Source organism: Trichosurus vulpecula, chromosome 8, assembly GCF_011100635.1.
Source record: "Trichosurus vulpecula isolate mTriVul1 chromosome 8, mTriVul1.pri, whole genome shotgun sequence".
Lineage (NCBI taxonomy): Eukaryota > Metazoa > Chordata > Mammalia > Diprotodontia > Phalangeridae > Trichosurus > Trichosurus vulpecula.
The window spans coordinates 225,393,999-225,415,297 of record NC_050580.1 but is presented as its reverse complement, the minus strand read 5'-3'; the positions used below and the strand labels follow the sequence as shown (position 1 = coordinate 225,415,297).

At 37.8% G+C, this 21,299-nt stretch overlaps 1 protein-coding gene across 1 annotated transcript in view; it reads right to left on the bottom strand.

Annotated features, from left to right (window-relative positions):
* Window positions 1-335: 335 nt before the first annotated feature.
* Window positions 336-21,299, bottom strand: part of FAM71D (family with sequence similarity 71 member D) — a 40,648-nt gene continuing 19,684 nt past the window's right edge. The window contains exons 3-6 of the mRNA XM_036734215.1: window positions 14,862-15,132; window positions 6,900-7,150; window positions 1,916-1,944; window positions 336-400 (exon numbers count right to left, since the gene is read on the bottom strand). Of these exons, the coding sequence (XP_036590110.1) occupies window positions 336-400; window positions 1,916-1,944; window positions 6,900-7,150; window positions 14,862-15,132 (616 nt within the window). The remainder of the gene's footprint in view (window positions 401-1,915; window positions 1,945-6,899; window positions 7,151-14,861; window positions 15,133-21,299) is intronic.

Sequence of the window (21,299 nt, the reverse complement as noted above, 5' to 3'; positions counted from 1 at the left end):
ACTTGTATGATAAGTAGCGTTTCAGTTCTCTCATGAGAGTGAAGTTGTAGCTCAAATAACTAAAAGATGTGAGATGAGCCAGCTAAAGACTTTCCTGGTGGACATAGCCAGTATGCATCAGATATGGATTAGTAGTGAGAGTTGTGGTTTTTGCTAATAATGGGAAGCAGATAATACTTTGGATTCTTCTTTGTGAGCATCAGACATTCATATCTTAAGCTCAAATAAATCTGGATTTGATATAATAAAATTCATTTTACTCACTGTTATCTTTTGTTGGAGTGCAGAAGCAATACAGTGTGAGTATGAGAAAAGGTAGGAGAACATGAAATGACTTAGAGGAAAGTAGAGAAAGGAAAAGAAAGGCTAACCAGAGGGAAAACTGAAAAACTATACAAGCCTGAAGAAAAATAAATACATAGAAAAGAAATGCAGGAAGAAGAGTTAGGAAATAAATAAAAGAAAACAAGGGAAGCAATTATTACTTTATGGAAAATCAAAAGGCAAATTGTTGGGTTATATTATTACATTTTATATAATTACATTACATTATTGTTGTCTTTGAGTGCTAGGAATGAGACTCTAGGTGTTCATTTGGGAGGCCAAAGATTATTATATAGGCTGGCTGTACAAAGTACTCAGTAACTTTTAGTTTTAGGTTTCTTTGGCAGAAAGCTTTGAATTCCTTGGAAGAGGGGCACTATTTAAATACTAAATACATAGTATTATTACTATTAATATTGATGCTAGATTTGCAACTATTAGGTGGGAAAAATCAGTGCACTGGGGGCTTCTGGCATTTCTAAGTATTTCATGCTTAATTTGGTTTCTTGATGATGGTTTCTTGGGCAAGATGAAAATTCCTTGCAGACACTAAGAAGATTTTAAATTGTTATATGAATTCCCATAGTCCCTCCTGATGGTGCCCCTCAGGTTTGATGCTGAAGCCTATACTGCAGTAAATGTTTCATATATATGGATGTATGTATGTCTAATAATATAAATGTATTATAATCAAATCTTTCTGGTAATTCTTGTAACCAATCCTTCCTTGAAATGGATAACAGACAGACCCAAACGATACTAAATTCTTTGTTCTTATATAGTAGGGCAGCAGTGAATATATTTAAAATGCTTGAAAATTTAAGCTTTGGGAAATTCTCTTATCTTCTTGTTCTATGAAAAGTTATTTTTTGTTTTCCCTGACCCCCAGATTACATTCTCCCTTTTATTAAGAAAAATGTAAGGAAGTGATATAAGTTATAGAGTGTCACAGAAGCAATCTTACATAAGTCCCTTCCATAATTCTCATTTACTTGCATGACTGTGAACTAAGAGATATCAGATCCACCCACAGCTTAAAGAGGAGAAGAAAGAAATTGACAAGGGGTTCAGCCCTGGTGCTGATAAAGACAAACATACCAACACAAACCACCACCACAAAAATTTAGTAGCAAAAATTGGCTATAAATAAGGAGGTCAGTGTTCAACTATAACAAATTAATAGCAGCTGACACCAAGTGGTGCCTCTTGACAATAGCGAAGAGGCCAAAACAGGGGCAAGGCAAAAGGACTGGCAAACTGACCACGGAAAATTTACTGAGAACTTGAACTATGAGCACCACCTCCTCTTCCATACTAACCAGGAAGGGAGATTCATCTGTTGGATCAGTTGCTATGGGTTCTGCCTAGAAAACTGGTCTTGTTACTCTGTAGTTTGTACCTAATTGGTCTGCCTAAGGAACAAGGGAGACCTGCCACTTCAGGGAGAGAAAAAAGAAGTAATGATTAAAGAGGATGGCATGCAAAGGAAGCCAATATTTAAATATGTTGGTTATTTCTATTCTATTCCAGTGAGTGGATGATCCTAGATACCTGGATCACAATGAAGTATGTAAAAGAATTTACTTCATACCTGTAGTGACTAAATCATTTCTGGAATCCCTGTAAAACAAATAGCTCAGATCAAAACTTTGCCAATTCAACCACAAACATTTACAAAAGAATTATTAGATAGTATGTAATCTGTCATTCTCTAAATGCTTTGTGATAGTAACTGAAACATATTTACCCGGCTTGTGATCTTACTTCTGAAATGTGAATATAAATAGAATGAGGAGGGAAAATACTTACATGTCTGTAAATATACATATATGTATATATCTCTATATATTTTCTTATACTTGCAAATTATAAATTGTATATAATAATATACTTATTTTTATATATAAATTAGATATATGAGTTGTACCTTCCCCTTTTGAGTTACAGATGTCAGGGCTGAGAGGAACCTGAAAGAAGCCCAGGAGTAGTTTGCCTAGCTATCCCAGAAGAAAATGAGAAATAGAAAGGCAAATGGAAAGAACTCTAAAAAGACCATTAACTACAACAAGGCAAGATCCACAAAGAATCAGGAAATTGTTCAGTGTGAGGCACACCACTTTGGAATTGGGGAAAAGAGAAAATATATGCTGAGTTGGGGAGAAAGAGACTTGATTGAACAAGTTGAGTCAGAAGTTTTTCCATAGCCACCTAAGAAAACTCTTTAATCAGTAGGGTGGAGTTTTGGGACATAGTTGTAAAGAAGCAAAAAGTTTCAAATAGGGTTTTCTCAGGTGGATATGGGAATACTCTCTACTTGCACTGTTCAACCAAGTCTGTTTTCTACTCCTGGTTGTCATAGGATGCATCCATCTCATTTAATGCCTTTCTCACCTAACTCTTAGCTGGTAGGCTTCCTGAACTCTATCAGTATGTCACTAAGGTTCTTTGGGGAAGTTCAGAAAGACACGGACACTTTTTCCATTGGCTTTTCCTGCCTCCCACCTTTCTCAGAGGCAGCTAGGCCAAATTATTCGAATTGCATGGGGCTGTTTTGAAATTTGAGAAACAAAGATAAGCAGCTAACATGTGACTCAAAGGAGAGCAATGGGACCCTGCTAGATGGTGAAGATTCACTAATTTATCAGAAAAAAAAAAGTGGTCTGAAAGTTTTATGTTATAATGTTATATATATAATATGCATAGTTATAATATGAATCTCAATAACTTACAAACCAGTGTATCCAAATAGTTATAACCAAATAAATGCATCTGGTGATGTCCAAAATGATGACAAATAATTTTAAGAAACTGAGACCTATCAAGTCTATGGACTTCCATCAAAAACCTCCTCAAAACCCTGGAGATACTATAGTAAGACTCATCAATGTGTATTTACTTTAAATGAAAATACTTGCAATAGTTAATAATTCATTTAAAAATTCTCTGTAAAGCTATTAATAAAGGGAATAGTCCCAGTGAGAACCTTATTGACCATAAGTAACACTATGAAATTATAATAGAGTTTATAATTGTGTTTCTGATACATAAAGGCAGAAGAAAATACATTCTTGACTTTACTGAGCACTGTAGGATTAATTATAGCCCAAATTGGCTTTTATTTGCTTTCTTCCCCTACCTGGTAAAAGTCACCAGGTCCTTAGAGTCATGAATCTCAAGGTTGGAAGGGACCTTAGACATCACCCTGTCTGATCTCTCACTCCATGAGAGAATGGAATCCTCTTTATAACATAGGCTTGATATGACAAACTCATAGACCAGAGGAGAAATACTAAAAGTGTCTTGTTGAGTTAAGTGACCTCTAAGGTCCCTTCCAACAGTAACATTCTGATTTTATGATTCTTGCTATTCTTAATTATCTTATTATTTCTAATAATGATAATAAGGTAATAATATTTGGCCCTTTCAGAGTATTTTTATGTTAAAAACTCAAAAAATCTTTATAACTTTAAAATATTAGTAAGCTACTTAGAAATCAGATTTAATACTTTAGGTCATATACTATCTATATGAATGGCAGTCAAGAAGGAGATACAAATAATTTGATGATCTCAAATTATTGGGATTATCTCTGAAGAATTAGATATAAGCAAGCTATTAGGTTTGAGGTATGTGAATCAAAGTGAGTAATAGGAATAACTACCAGAGTTGCTAGAGGTCAAATCAGTTGTGATTTAGGGGAGGATGTTAGGATGAATTAATGAATGTTTAAAACTCCTCTTCTGTTTTTAGAAATATTTGTGAATCATTTATCATTTATTAAAAATGTTTGAATCCAACTTTATGTGATTAGAGGTTGCTTGCACCCGGAATGTTGTCTGACCTTGGTAACTCTCTAGGAATGCTGGAGATGGCTGCAAAGTATTTTGGGTTCCCCCAGGTCCTGGAGCCACCCAAAGTATTCTTGTTTTGGTCTCCTCACCCAAACCTTGTTTTGGGTCCACCCACGTTTGTGTTTTGGGTTTTCTTCTTATGATTTGTTTGTAACTTATCTGTGCAGAAACTTTTGTCAAAATCCTATATAATATAAACTTTCCAGAACCTGAGGAGAGGGAGCTACCCCTTCTTTCTATCCATCTCTACCAAACAATAAAATTCTTTCTAAAACTATTTCCAGTTTTGGGGTTTGTTCTCATGAACAACATATTCAACTGTTTATTTCGCAGTGGAAATATTAATAGCATTCTCTTGCATGGTTACTGAAAGGGTTTTTTCCACTGAGTGGCACCTTGCGGTAACATACTATCCTTTCCCACTTTATGTTTGGCTTTCTTTCCAAAAGGCAGCTTGAGATTGTACCTGGAGTCAGGAAGACCTGAATCTGATCCCGTCTTAGACATCCACTAGCATTTGTAACTAGATTAATCAATTAATCCCTCTTAGCCTCAGTTCTTGTGTTGGCCCATAAATGGCTTATGGAACTCCCAGTGAGAAGACTCCCTCTACCAATGCAGATCAGCACCCATTTAGCAATTTATTATCTTAGTTGTTTGAGGGCACTGAGAGGTTACGTGATAGCCCAAGGTCATGCATCCAGTATGTCTGAGATAGGACTTGAGCCATGAACATCCTGACCTGGCCACTGTCTTCACTACATCATGCCATCTCTTCCTCTTGTGCCTTTGACTAGTAATAATAGTTGATTATTGACATATCGCTTTAGAGTTTACATGATACTTTACTTACATTATCCATTTGAGTATCACAATAAACTTGTGAAAATAGTATTTGTAGTTACTAAGTTATTACCCCCTTTTATAGATGAGGAAACTGAGGCAGACTGTCCAGGGTCAAATGGTTAATAATTTGAACTAGGTTGCCTACTACTTTATTCCACTATGCCGAACTACCTCTACCAATTGCGACCATGGGTATTATTTAGCATTACCCATTGCTAAAATGTTGCTGAATCTTCTGCTGAAGAGAACTAGATCAAAATTAATGGGGAAACTTTCCTATTTTTGATACTTCTATACCTTCTTATCCCTATCAGGAACAAGGAAATTTCTATGGGAAGTAGCTTCAGTTTCCATTTGTAATTCATATTCAAGGAATTTGAGTTCTATAGAAAAATCCTTTGGAAGCTGGGCTGTCCCTAGGTTTTAGCATATAGCCTTTCTTGGAGCCAATCATAACAGTAAGAACCTATAGGATAGGAAATTTACTTGGATTCTCACCAATTTCAGGGTATCAATGCAAAGCTAGACTCTCCTCTAGAATCGCTCACATTCATACAGCTTAATGTTAACTCTACTTAGCTACAGAAGGAGCTAAAGAGGAAAGCCAGATTTGTATCATATGTTGGTTAACCAAGGTTTTAAAATATTGAGTAGCATCTTAGATTTTCACTCCTCAGATTACTGAGACTCTCTACAGTACTGACTTGTCATGCTGGTGTAATCAACACTATTGTATACATTAATAAAAATTAGAAAAGCGAGGTATAGCTAATCCAAAAAGTAGATAATATTTTAAATTGCAAAAAAATTTATATTTGGGTTTGATATTCATTATCTAATTCTTCAAGAAATGTGATGTAAAAGAATGTAATATAATGTAAAGTAAAGTAATTTGTAATTGTAGAATTATAGACAAGGTAGGGATCCTGAGAGTTTTTAGGCAGAGGAATGCCTAACAGTCCAAGTCAGAAGGTTATCTAGTTTCTTTTTAAAAGAATTTTAGGGACAAGGATTCCACAACCTCCAGTAACCCATTCGAGTGTTCTATTACCCTGATCAATCAATCAGCATTATTTATTGAGTATCTGCTATGGTACTAGCACTGTGTAGTCAAGAACTTTATATGCTTAACTAAAATCTCTTCTGTTTCGTGTTTTAAGAACAACTATTAGCGTCTTCCTCATCAAAACATTGAAATAAATGAAGGCAATAATTGTCACTACTTAACCTTCTCTTATCTAACCTAAATAATTCAACTTCTAAAGCTCGCCCTTACTGGACCCATTCTAACCCTTAAGTAACTGTTGTCATCCATAACTGGATCCTCTTTAGAGTCAGATTCCAAATTAAAACATGATGGAAATGGGATATAACACTCTAATAAAGATGCGGCTAAGGCAAAGCACAATAAAAGAATTACCCCACAGTCCCTGTGTGTTAGACTCTATTGATGTGTCAGAGTATCAGGTTGACTTTTATCACCATAGTTCTAGTTTTAATTCCAGCTCCAACATTCACTAGCTATGTGATTTTGGATGAGTCGCTTAATTTATCCAAGTCTCACTCTATTCTTCTCTAAAATGGATATCATAATGCCTGCTCTGCCAATCTTTCAGGGTTGTTATGAGACTCAAATGAGATAGTACATGTGAAAACACTTTGTAAATCATAAAGTGCTATAGAATTGTAAGGTATTATTATAAAGTAAGTGTGGCTATTTGAGAGTCAACTATCATTATTCATTTATAGAGTTATGGAGCTCTAAGAAGCCTCTGGTGACCAATATTTGAACCAATGCTGGAACTTTAAAAGTGCATGTGTGTGTGGGGATAAATAGATATCTTTCCCCATTACTTAGAATCTGGGAATCTTACACACCTTAACTCTTCTGCCTCGGTGGCTGGCTCTGTAACAACAATCTTCTTTTCATCAAAGTTAGGATCATTTATCTCCTTTTGTATAACAGTTACACTTTGTTTCAAGTTGGTTTGATTATTCACTTCTGATTTACTCTCACATTCTTCAAAAGTTACTTCAGAGATTATGATATTATTAGACGGCTCATTCTCAAGGATACTATCACTTTTTGGATCTTGTAAATGCACAAGCTGCTCACTTATCTTGTTTATCTTTGGAAATAATAACAAACAGAAAATAAGACACAGTAAGAACATCATTTAATAATAATTGAGAGGAGTGGAGTTCAGACCTGTGATTTTATCTGAAGAATTGAAAACTACCTTCATTGATGGAGGTTGCCAACTTTCTCTATATTTTATAATCCTAAAACAATTGTCTGGGCACTAAGAGGTTAAATGACTTGCCCATGGTCACATAGCTAGTATGTATCTGAGATAGAATTTAAACTCAAGTCTTCCTGACTGCAAGGATAGTCTTGTATTTATTGAGTACCCACATGGTTTAGGGGTTCTCTTAGGTACGAAAATGAATTCCCATGCAGAATAGACAAAAGGATTGGGAAAGTAGAGTCTACGCCGTGCCTTTATAGTGACTGACCAAAAGAAACCATTTATACCACATTATCCATTCCTACTTGTAGTCATTCACTGATTTCAAGTCACTTCAGTGACTTTAGTATCCAGCTCAATTTTTTTGTCCCTATTATCTCCTGCTAACAGTATTGGGAACTTCAGTATTCATAGTCAGTATTTACATCCCTCTAACTTCGTAGCCATACGGTTCCTTAACATGTTCAACTCCATTTCACTTCAAGCCACCTACTAGGATAGCTATATGTTAGTCCTCACTGTCTCTCCATATTTTCCAGTTCTAAGGTAGTGAACATTGAAATTTCACTCTTCAATTGCAACTTCTCATCCTCTTATTTTTCGAACTCTTGCACTGATAATAAATCTGTGTTTTCATTTATAGTTACACTATTCTTCACCCTCATTTTAACTTCTGGTCAACCTATCCTTATCATCCTATTTATCTTCCCCACACTGCTTTCACCTACCTCCATACCCAGCTTGACCCTGGGATCTGTAACTTTAGTATTTCATTAGCCATGATTATAGAATCCCTTGTCCTTGTGACTTTCCAGTATTCCTGACCTGCTCATTTTCATCTTTGGACAATCCTGGCATCAGGTTTTTGCATTTCTGCTTCAGGACGGTTCAATGTCATAAAGAGTGGCAGGAACTCAGACTTATTTCATCCAATACAAATTTAGAGTATATTGCATTATCTGAATATTTGCTTGTCATTCGACAATCAACCAATAGAACGACCAGTAAGTATTTATGAAGTGTCTATTATGGGTCAAGCATTGTGCTAGGCACTGGTGATACAAATACAAAGAATGAAATAACCCCTACTCTCAAGGATCAAGGACCTCACATTCTAACAAAGACACGTATGCACTTGTGTCCTTGTTTCTCCTGTGTGCGTACACACACACACACACACACACACACACACACACACACACGCGTACACAGAAACACATCTGCATATACACATGTATGTATGTCATTTTTTCTCCTTATGTATACCTCTCACACATACATATGCATGTATATAGATGCATATATGTTATTTGCTTTTACACACACATAATATACGTGTGTGTATATATATATATATATATATATATACACATATACATGCATATACACATATACATACACAGTGAGCATCTTAAAAGTCTTAGTGAAGTTTTGAGCTTCGCTCCTAGGAACCTGCTGGTGAAGCACTGGAGAGGAGTTGAATGTCCTTTTTTGTTGTTTTTTTAAACTCAGGCAATGAGGAAGCTAAATCAGTGGCCTAAACCACAGTCTTCAGTCAATTAATACTCTAGGATAATGTCAATCTTTTAAGGAAAAACTAGCCTAACCTACATGGGACAGGGCCTTAGGATATTCTTCCTACCACATACATCTCTATCCCTTTTTACTTGTCTTATAAAAGGACTTATATTTACAAAAAATATTTATAGCAACTCTTTTTTGTAGTACAAAAAACTGGAAACTAAGTGGGTATATATCTACTGGGCAATGGCTAAACAAATTATGGCAAATGAATATAATGTAATATTACTGTGCCATTATGGATTAAGAAATAGATGATTTCAGAGAAATATGGGAAGACTTGTAGGAACTAATTCAGAGAAAAGTTTGTGAAACCTTGTAGTAGCAATTTAGATTTGAAGATCTTTCCCACCCATTAATAGGCTATGTGACCTGCTTACATCACAGGAATCCTAAGACACATGTGGTAGGAGCAGCTTCCTGACAGGAAAAGGAAGTTATGTCACAGGAAATGCTGAGAGAGAGAGAGCAGTTGTGGCTGCTGATGGCTGCCCTCGTGATTGTTAGAACTGAACAGGCTGACTTAGCTGTACTGTGAGTTTGTTTTGGGGAAGACCCCAGCAGGTGCGGGACAGTTTTGGGATGGCGAGGCTCCAGATTGTGATATTGTGTGTGGAATGTTTTACTGCTGTGGTAGATTGGATAAATGGCTTGTGGGATATGGTTGTCTGGTATCTCCGGTATAGATGGTTTACCTCTTCTACCTTCTATGTGGAGAGTCTCGTATACTTTGCGATACAGAACCACATAGGCATTTCAACAGTCATCATCTACATTGTTATTATTGCCTTATTCTTACAAACCTTGAGAACAATTGATTCAATAATAGCATCAGTATAAAGAAAGACAACTTTGAAAGATGTGGGAACTCTGATCAATGCAATAAGCAATTAGATAATTACGCAATGCTGCCCATCTCTTGATCGAGGGGTAATGGACTCAAGATGTGGAACAAGATTGTAAGTTCCTTTAGAACAAGGACTATGCCTTATTTATCTCCGTGTCCCTCATATCACCAAATATATCACATTGGACGTAGCAGCCTCTCAGTTAGTATTTGTGTTGTCAATGAACCCAGTATAAACAAGAAAAGTAAAGCAATTGAAATGATTAAACATCTATGATACGACTTGAGAAAGGGAAAGAGTTTCACCCTCCCACACCCCACTCTCAGTTAATATAACTGTGAAAAGTCCAGAATGTCATCATAAAGCATTATGTAGAAGGATAGTCATAAATGATGAGATTTAAATGTGTGGAAGAATGGGAGTCAGTGTCTTACGATCCCTTTATAAAGGTGTGAACTCCTTTGATTCAGAAACAAACATTAACCAAACAAGCTAGCATGTCTCCGGAGACTGAATAGCAAGAAGAATTTTATCAGTTTTCCTGTTTCCTAATTCACCAGTTGAAGAGTTGGAGTCGGAAATGGAAAACGAATGAGGACCCCCAAGAATTATGCTTGTGGAAAGTGCATCCTAGTTTATGGGGGGGTGTTTTTGTATCTACTATTTTTGCTGTGCCATTTGAGCAAATGCTTCTGCTAAGACCTAAGCGAGCCTACTCGTTTTGTTGTTTAGTCATTTCAGTTATGCCTGACTCTTTGTGACCCCATTTGGGGTTTTCTTGGCAAAAACACTAGAGTGATTTGTCATCGTCTTCTTCAGCTCATTTTACAAATGAGGAAACTTGAGGTAAACAGGATTAAGTGAGTTGCCCAGGGTCACACAGCAAAGAGTGTCCGAGGCTGGATTTGAACTCAGGAAAATAAGTCTTCCTGAATCCAGTTTTGGTACTCTATCTACTGTGCCACCTAGCTACCCCCTTGAGTCTACAGTTGAGTCTCCTTTCTGACTGTTAATGTTGAGGGCTCAGCAGCTACGGAATTAGAAATATAACCCCATCGATAACCCCTAGAATACTGGTGGTGGTGGTAGTGGTGATGGTGGTGGTGGTGGTGATGGTGGTGGTGGTGATGGTGGTGGTGGTGGTGATGGTGGTGGTGGTGGTGATGGTGGTGGTGGTGATGGTGGTGGTGGTGGTGATGGTGGTGGTGGTGGTGGTGATGGTGGTGGTGGTGGTGATGGTGGTGGTGGTGATGGTGGTGTTGGTGGTGATGGTGGTGGTGGTGGTGATGATAATGGTGGTAGTAGTAGTCGTCGTAGTAATTAATGGTTATCATTGTTACGGCTGCTGCTGCTGTTGCTGTAGCTACTATACTCTGGGGATCCAGCTCTTTGATTGCGAGTGCGAGTTGGGGGAGTGTTCCGGAAGGGAGTATTATACTCAGAGACCCTCTAGAGACATTCTTCATCTGAGATTTTCCTTCTTATATACCCTAGTTTGTGGAGCTCTACTGGAGAAAAATTATCATTTTTCCCCCTTTTTTTAGTTTTAGACTATAATTGGACATCCTATTTTCTAACGTGTTTCTTTTACAAATTAAAATGTTTCCTTTGAGAGAACTTTTGTTTGTTTGAATGCTTATGTACTATTCTCTATTTTATTGCTGTATATGTTGTGAGTTTTGTAGCTAGTATCAACTGTATGGATCCCTAAAATACAGGTGCCTAGAAATTTACCTAGAAAACACTGTGGGAGCTTATCCATGTCATTTTTTTTCTTTTTTAAGGAAACCTAGACTAGAATGGGGCCCACTAGACTATACAAAATGATCCCTCTGGGCTGCATACTTAGTATGACTTAGAAAACCATATATTAACATTATATATGTTTTATTATATTTTTATTTATTTTGTTAAATATTTTCCAATTACATTTTAAACTAGGTTCAGGTCACACTCCAAGTACTGTGGGCTGAATGTTTGAGACCTCTGACCTAGACTACTCACTTTATTATGATGAGTCAAGACAGCATTTCTGAGATCTTCATGTACTATAGGTCCATAGGATAATGTTTGCTTGCTGGCCTAGAAATTCCTAGTAATGAACCTTGAGCGCTCAGTCCATTTGAGGGATCCTCACACATCTTTTGCGGTGTTTCTCAGTTTCTTTTCATTTTAAGTTAATCTGCTTGTCCTGAGGGGTGAGTTTAGACTTCCAATTGTATTCTTTATATGTTTCAGGCATCCTTGGAGAAAATTTGGTTGGGTAGTATGAGGACTCAGAGGACATTTTTTTTTTGTCTAAAACTCCAATTATTCTCCAAATTCTCCTTACATATGAAAGGATTCCTGGACACATTTTAGGGTACCTTGAGCATGATAGAGATATTTTGTTTGGACTGGTAGGTGGATTTCCCTGTCTGTTTCAAGGACCTGTATGTTGTTGCAGGCACCCAGCAGGAATTTTCAGGATTAAAGATGACCTGTATATGGAGTCCAGAGCAAAGAAGCGCCTTAGAAGAGGGTGAGTTCCTCAGCCCTCCTGAATCCAGCACTAGTTTATCATAGTACTTGGTACCTGACTGAACTCAAAGCAGAGGGGCCCTTTGTTGGAGATGGAAAGGGAAAGGACCTCTGAGAGGAGCCTTGTACCTCCTTGGTGCCAGTGAGTCAGCACCAAGCCAGGGTAGTTTGCTTTCTCACCTGAAGCATGAGGGGTTGTTTCCCAGTTGATCCCAGGTCCTTCATCTCTATGAAGAAAACCTAATATGTTCTAGCAAACCAAGCTTTCCCTCTGAGATGGGAAGCTTGATTTTCTTTTCCCTTTGTTTATTGTCTTTGGGTAGGAAAGGCTTTTGTAGGAGGTGACCTATGAGAATTTGTCAGATGACAAATTTTGTTAAGTTGAATCACCATGCATTTGGAAGTAATGTTAATTTCCTGATACTAAACTGAATCATAGGGACTTTTCTCAGAGTTTTCTCTTAGTATAATGGAATGGTGAAAGCACTAGAAAGGACAGTGCTTGAATCTCCCCAAGAGCTATCCTGAGTGTGGGATTCATAGACTTTGTTGAAAGCACTCTGGTTGATATGCTGGTAACAAATGTTTAACTGGGAGTAGAATGTAAGAGAAGGGTTTTTACTTCCCTCCACAACTGATTTAACTATGAAGGCCAGAATGTAATCCTGAGGAGTTTAGTGTATTCATTTACAGGTTTTCATGTAGAAGAGGTTTTCACGTATAAACAATGTGTGTCATATAATATGTGTGATTGCTTTATGAGGTATGAACTTCATTGGTGATTGGGCCAACAAGGGAACAGTCCTGACTGACTACAAAACAAGCTAATCACACCTCTGTGGACATAAAACAGCTAGAGTAATTTTGAGCAATTTGTCTTTTCAGGAGTTCACCAGTTCAAGAATTAAACCCAGAAGTGGGAGAAGAACCAGGCTCTCGAAAGAAAGTCACTTCAATTCCAAAGGACTTATGACAAAAAAAAAAAAGATATCCGTATCTAGAGAGAGAACCGATGGACTCTGAGTATATATCGAAGCATACTCTTTTTCACTTTCCTTATTTTTCTCATGTGTGTGTGTGTTTTCTTTTGCAACATGACTAATATGGAAATATGTTTTACATGACTTCCTATGTATAATTGATGTATTAATATATTGCCCTCTCAAGATGGGTGGGAGGAATAGGAAAGGGAGAGAATTTGGAACTCAAAATTTTTAAAAATGAATGTTGAAAATGTTCAAAAGTGCAACTGGGAAATATTTAAAGAAATACATTTAATTTTTTTCAAAGGGAGCTACTTTTGCTTGAAACAAGGGGATTTTCTCTCCCTCCTATCATTGACTTGACCATATCATCCAAGAGACTGGCCTAGTAGGAGCAGAGAGACGTAGTGAGGGTAAATAGAGCCAGCTAGTCAAGGGAGAAGGCAGTTTCAAGGAACCTGACCCTTCAGGCTTTGGACTCAACAAAGAGCTTCTAGTTACAAGATTTGTTAGTTACCCTTTTACCACATATGTTCCATATATGTACACCTCACTACAATTGTACTTTAGGTTTATGCCCACTCTTTCCACAGATGTAGTATATATTTGTGGGGAAAGTACACTCTATATGAGGTGGAAATATTTTTGCAACTGTTGTTCTTGCTATGTATTCAAGCAAATGCCTTTGCTAAGAATTAATTTAGTCTACTAGGTGATTGTTTATGGGAAGAACACATTTGGGAGTTTAGGAGTTAAAGTGTTGAAAATATAACCCCATAGAGTTATCCCTTGAATCCAAGATAATGGCCACATTCTGGGACTTCAACCCTTGGAATGTAAATGTTAAGCAAAGGAATAGCCTGTGTATGTGTCTGTTCATGGCTCATTCAGTTCTCTATCTCTCTTCTCTTGCTGTTAACTCTTTAATAACGCTGTAAATAACCCCCAAGTCTAGATCTCTGATTTCCTATTAGACACCTCCACCTCAGCGTACCGCTGATAACCTCAATCTCAAAATGTACAAAACTGAACTCTTGGTTTTTCCTTGAAAACTTGCCCCTTCCTCTAACTTTTCTATTTCTATTGATACTAACTGCTGTTGTCTAAAGACTTCCATGATACTCTCTTTCCTTCCTCAGTGTGTTCAGTACCTGGCTGTCCTCCTCAACTCCTGCTCTCATATCAAGGGACTTCAAGTATTGATACTTTATCCTCCCAGTTCCTCAACTTACTAATTTCCCATGACCTACTCCTCTACCCCACCCCACCTGCGCACAGATATAGTCACATCTAGGGTCTTGACATCACCTAAAAGTTTACCCTCTGGAATGCCTGCTCCATTATTAACCAATTTTCTTTCATCTTAAATCTGTTACTTAGAAATTAGTATAATGCTTTATGCCTTTATGGGTATCAATACACGATAGTGAGGGTTACTCTTTATCTCAAATGACCAGACATCTAGAATTGTTGTGATTTTCTTGCCAACCACTTTGTTCCACAGGCATAAACAATATTAAAATTGAATTACCAAGAGTGTATTCTTAGAACATTGATAATTGATCTCCTCAAACCACCTTAAATCCAAGTAGAATGCATAAACTTTGATTGCATGTTAATATTTGATACTAAATATTTAATGTTCTCCATGTGACTTACTTGAATATCATCCTCAGCATTGGTCATTTTGTCCGTGTTCTCATGGACTTTCGAAAGTTTTTGGTCTACTGTAAAGGCAGTGGCCTTCTGTGATTTTATAGCAGACTCCAAGAGAGAGATGAGCTCAATCCATTGTTGGAATAGAACATCCTGTTTATGTGAGGGGGCGCAGAGCTGAAGATAGTAGGCATGTCCACTCACCAGCTTTATTTTGAGGCACATTTTCGGAGCATCATGAACAGAAATAGTCACAAACTGCAAGGGGAGAACCCTGCAAACAAATTTAAAAGTGATATGATCTGGAAACCTAATAATACTTTACATTTGTATAATTCTTTATACTTTTTGTTCTCAAAAAAATTTTAGTTGATTTTTTTTCTACATCACTTTAATTTCAGTATATATCCTTCCTTGTCCCACATTCAATGCCTAGTAACAAAGATTAAAAAAGAAAAAAGCAAAGTTCAGCCAAACCAACCAACACATCAATCATAGCTGATAGTACATATAACATTTCACCGCCGCAGTACCCCACCTCTGCAGAGAGGGGAAAGAGGTACGTTTTTTCAACTCTTCTCTGAGGCCAAGCTTGGTGTTTGATACTTTTTTAAGTGCTTTCATATTCTATGGTCTCATTTTATCTCTATTACAATCCTTTGAGGAAAGTAGGGCTGATATTATTATCCCAATGTAATAGATGAGAAAACGAAAGCATACTGAAATTGACTGAGGTCACACAAGTTAGGGATCAAGTCAGACTATCATTGAGGTCTCCTTATTCCTAGTTTTGCTCTTTTTTCACTCAGATTTTATGCATAGGCTTTGTTTACAGGCTTACTGAAGGAAATATTTTCATTTTGGATCCTCAACATTTAACTGAATGTCTGATTGCTAAATTCTCTTGTCTCTTTGCCTTTGCCTTGGCTGCCCACCCCGCTTCTCTCTGTATCTCAGAATTCTTAGTTTCCTTCAAGGTCAGCTTAACTGTCACTTCTGCCAAAAATTTTCCAGGCTACTTCTGCCTTCCCATCCAAGATCATCTTGGCTCTACTTTGTATGTCTTCTTTATACATACAAAACTACATATGTGTGTATATATCCACATACACACAATCTCTCTACCATTAGAATATAAGTTCCATGAGGGCAGGGACTATTTTACTATTGTCTTTGTATCTCTAACATTAGCACAGTAACTGATACATAGTAGATGCTTAATAAATGATTAAGTGATTAACTTATGAGGAAAAGAAGGAAGGAAGGAAGGAAACAAGGAAGGAAGGGAGGGAGGAAAAAAGGAAGAAAGGGTATGGATTTTATTGATCTTTTCCTCAGAAATCTTACAGTCTGAGATTCTAAGAAACATTCATGCAGAACTTTTGTTGTCGTTGTTCATCCTTTGTTCTGGAAGAGGGTGAATGACATCAGGAGGGTGAGGTCTTGACTTGCAAGTGAATTAGATTTAAGTGAGGCAGAGCTGTTCAGAGTCATCAGTCTCACTCTCTTCTCCAGATTCATTGGAGGCCAATGGCAAGACATAGGTCAGGGAGACTGATGATGGCCCCAGATGCAGTGGGAGACCTTGGCCTTTTTAAGCTAAGGTCTTTCCCACATCTCGGTTTGTCTGAGGAAATGCCCATTCAGTAGTGAAAGGCTGGATGAGAAGTGAGGCAAAAGGATGGCCTAGTTTGCCTTAGTAAAAGAATCTACCTGGGACCCAAGAGCTTTTAAAAATCAAGACACAGTATAGTATACTATCCCTATAAGACACCGATACAGTCATAAGACCAATTTAGCACAAAAAGGGACAGAAGAGTATTTTTACATCAAGAATTTTACCAACTGTTAAAGAATGTAAGATACTGCTGCTGTTATAGATGAATACTTTGGTACCTAAAAAGAACAGGAAAAGAACTCTGGCTTAATGAAAGATGTTAATGTATATGAAGAAACCATAGCTTTTAGATGACATTTGAGCAATTTTGGACAGAAAACAAATTGTCACTTAAATGTATAACAATGCCTTGCTTGAGTATGTACAATTTGGTGGTTGAGAGGGAAAGAGAAAAAAATGCTATTTATTCATAACTAGAAAATATGAACACAAAGAAACAATTCATGAGCTGATGGACCATGTTAAACACTTGAAAACAGAAGGAAGTTGTACATTTTGATTAAGGAAGGTAAAACTAAAAAAAAAACAGGAGAAACCATAAACATTTGAAGATAGCAACAATAACAACAATAACAACATTTCTATAGCTCCTACTATGTGCCAGATACTGTGTCAAGTGCTTTACAAATACCTAACTTGATCCTCACAACCACCTTTCCAGGGAGGTGCTATAGTTACTCCCAATTTACAGTTGACAGACCTGAGGTAAATATAGGTTAAGTGATTCGATCAAGGCCTTATAGCTAGTAAGTGTTTGAGGCAAAACTAAGGTATATTAAAAAAAAAACACCATTGGAACAAAACTTTGAAGTTCACACCAGACCAAATAATGAACAAGAAAACCAGTACAGTGACATTTTTATCCCAATGATATCCCAGCAAAGTGAAAGCTGGAACGAGTAGAGATAGAATACATGTAGCCTGCAAGGCCCTCTGTCCAGAGGTGGCAAGAGTGGAAAAGACCACTGGGAGAGACCAAAGTCAATTCAGAGAGCCCCAGGTTGGAGGACCTTGAAAATCTCAGGGAGTGGCAGCAGACAACAACCAGCACTGTGTTTACCAATGTAGTGCCACAGTGCTCAGACCAAAAGAGCCCAGGTTCAAGGGTTCTGAGTTACCTCACATTGTCCTGAGGTGCTAGAAAGGTGCCTGAATATCAAAGAGCCAGGGGCAGTGGTGGGATTCAGCCAGTTCTCACCGGTTCAGTAGAACCTGTACCCAATTTCAGGTTGAGCAATTGGAAAGAGCTACATAGTATAACATATATACATACATACATACATACATACATATACACACACACACACACACACATATATATATGAGCTACATGGTATAACATATATATGTATATAAATTATATATACATATAATATATATAAAACATTCTAACAGAATATACATAGAATAATATAACATTTCAGAACCTTACTATCTTTTTCTTTGAAGGGGGAAGGCAGGGCAATTGGGGTTAAATGACTTGCCCAAGGTCACACAGCTAGTAAGTGTGTCAAATGTGATTCAGGTCCTCTTGACTTCAGGGCTGGTGCTCTACTCACTGCAACACCTAGTTGCCCCAGAACCTTACTATCTTTAATGGGTATTGAGGGAATTAATAACAAAAAGTGATGTCCTGAACATGGGTTGGTTTTCTTCTGAGTGTTTGAAGAGGGAAAAGGAGGAATATATTAGTATAGAAAGAGGCAAATCGATGGTTAGCAGTAATGATGGCCCTTCAAAAAAAGAGGACCATTGAAATTTTTTTTAAATGCATAAAAGAGAACAGAAGGAAGTTCAGAAGGAAAAAGATAAGCAGGACAGTTTTTAAAGTAGTGTCTAAATTTTTTTTAAACTAGCCCTATAAAATGGAGATTCATAGTTTTATATAATTTCTCTTTGCTTTCTACTTTGTAGAAATGCTTTTCTGGTGTTTTAGTTCAGATTCAAAACAATTTAAAAGACTATTGGTTTCATAGAGGGAATTTGGTGTTTGTTGTTGTTCATCCTTCATTCTGGAAGATGACCAATGACATCAGGAGCCTAATGTTTTGACTTGCAAGTGAACTGAATTTAAGCGAGGCAGAGCTGTGCAGAGTCATCAGCTTCACTGTCTCCTCCAGAGTCATCGGAGTCCAATAGGAAGACGTAGGTCAGGGAGATTGTTGATGGCCCCAGATGCAGTGGGAGACCTGGGCATTTTTAAGCTAAGGTCTTCCCCAGGTCTCAGTGTATCTGAGGCAACATTCAATAATTAAAGGCTAGGCAAGAATTGAGGCAAAAAAAAATGGCCTAGTTTGCCTTCATAAAAGAATTAATCTGGTAGGGGAAGACCCCCAGAGTTTCAGATCAAAACAGAAATAATTGCTATTTACATTCACTCTGAGCCATCAAAACCCAAACAATGAGCAAATGAGGCTTGGGCAGGGGCCTGTTGTTGGCCAATCAATGAAAGCCAGAATGATTTGGGTTTAAAGGCATAATCAAGTACCTTAATTTGTATCCCAGTGGGCTTTATCAAAGCTATATTTCAAGAAATCATACATGAAAGCTACATGAGACAAAAGAGTTAATTGTCCCAGTTTTTTAAAAAGTGAAACAACAAATAATCCATCCTGGTCATGTATGATCCTTGTGATATATTGCTATGATCTCTTTATTAATATTGTATTTGGGGGGGGCGGAGCCAAGATGGCAACTGGAAAGCAGTGAGCTCCCTGCTGAGTCCCTCCAAAAACCTAGAAAAAATGACTCTGAACCAATTCTAGAATGGCAGAACCCACAAAACAGCAGAGGGAAGCAGGGCTCCAGCCCAGGACAGCCTGGATGGTCTCTGGGTGAGGTCTATCCCACACGGAGCTGGGAGCTGGGAGCTGGGAGCAGAGCAGAGCCAAACCCAGCGTGAGCTGCTTGGACCAACCAGACCAGGAGCTGGGTGGAGCGGACCCTAGCGCCCTGAATCAGTGAGCTGCAGCAGTTACCAGACTTTTCAACCCACAAACACCAAAGACAGTGGAGAAGGTTAGTGGGAAAAGCTGCCGGAGTGGAAGGAGTTCACAGTTTGGCCACCGCCCCCGGGGCAGTGGAGGTGGGGCAGCTACAGTTGCTGTTGCTTCTGGCCCCAGGCCCACCTGGTGGGAGGAATTAAGTGGCAGATCAGAGCAGGAGTGCACAGCCCGCTGAAGATCTAAGCCCAGTCCGGGTTGGGGGTTCTTGGGGAAGGAGGAGTGCTGCTGTGGCAGAGCTGATGCATCCCCCCCCCCGAACATGGAACATAGAACTCTTTAGTCTACAGCAGTCATACCCTCGGAAAAACTCAAGGGTCAAGTTAGCTGGTTGGGAATATGGCCAGGCAGCGAAAACGCACCCAGATTCAGTCTCAGACTTTGGATTCTTTCTTTGGTGACAAAGAAGATCAAAACATACAGCCTAAAGAAGTCAACAAAGTGCAAGAGCCTACACCAAAAGCCTCCAAGAAAAACATGAACTGGTCCCAGACCATGGAAGAGCTCAAAAAGGATTTGGAAAAGCAAGTTAGAGAAGTAGAGGAAAAATTGGGAAGAGAAATGAGAAGGATGCGAGAAAACCATGAAAAACAAGTCAATGACTTGCTAAAGGAGACCCCAAAAAATACTGAAAAATACACTGAAGAAAACAACACCTTAAAAAATAGACTAACTCAAATGGCAAAAGAGCTCCAAAAAGCCAATGAGGAGAAGAATGTCTTAAAAGGCAGAATTAGCCAAATGGAAAAGGAGGTCCAACAGACCACTGAAGAAAATACTGCCTCAAAAATTAGATTGGAGCAAGTGGAAGCTAGTGACTTTATGAGAAATCAAGATATTATAAAACAGAACCAAAGAAATGAAAAAATGGAAGACAATGTGAAATATCTCATTGGAAAAACCAGTGACCTGGAAAATAGATCCAGGAGAGAGAATTTAAAAATTATTGGACTACCTGAAAGCCATGATCAAAAAAAGAGCCTAGATATCATCTTTCAAGAAATTATCAAGAACTGCCCTGATATTCTAGAGCCACAGGGCAAAATAGAAATTGAAAGAATCCACCGATCGCCTCCTCAAATAGATCCCAAAAAGAAATCTCCTAGGAATATTGTCACCAAATTCCAGAGCTCCCAGATCAAGGAGAAAATACTACAAGCAGCCAGAAAGAAACAATTTGAGTATTGTGGAAACAAAATCAGAATAACCTAAGATCTAGCAGCTTCTACATTAAGAGATCGAAGGGCTTGGAATATGATATTCCAGAGGTCAATGGAGCTAGGATTAAAACCTAGAATCACCTACCCAGCAAAACTGAGTATCATGCTCCAAGGCAAAATATGGATTTTCAATAAAATAGAGGACTTTCAAGCTTTCTCATTGAAAAGACCAGAGCTGAATAGAAAATTTGACTTTCAAACACAAGAATCAAGAGAAGCATGAAAAGGTAAACAAGAAAGAGAAATCATAAGGGACTTACTAAAGTTGAACTGTTTTTTTTACATTCCTACATAGAAAGATGATGTATATGATTCCTGAGACCTTAATATCATAGTAGCTGAAAGGAATATGCATATATAAGTGAATGTGCATGTATGTATATATGTATGTGAGAGAGAGAGAGAGAGAGAGAGAGAGAGAGAGAAAGAGAGCAGACACAGGGTGAGTTGAAGATGAAGGGAAGATATCTAAAAGAAATAAAATCAAATTAAGGGATGAGAGAGGAATATATTGAGAGAGAGATAGGGAGAGATAGAATGG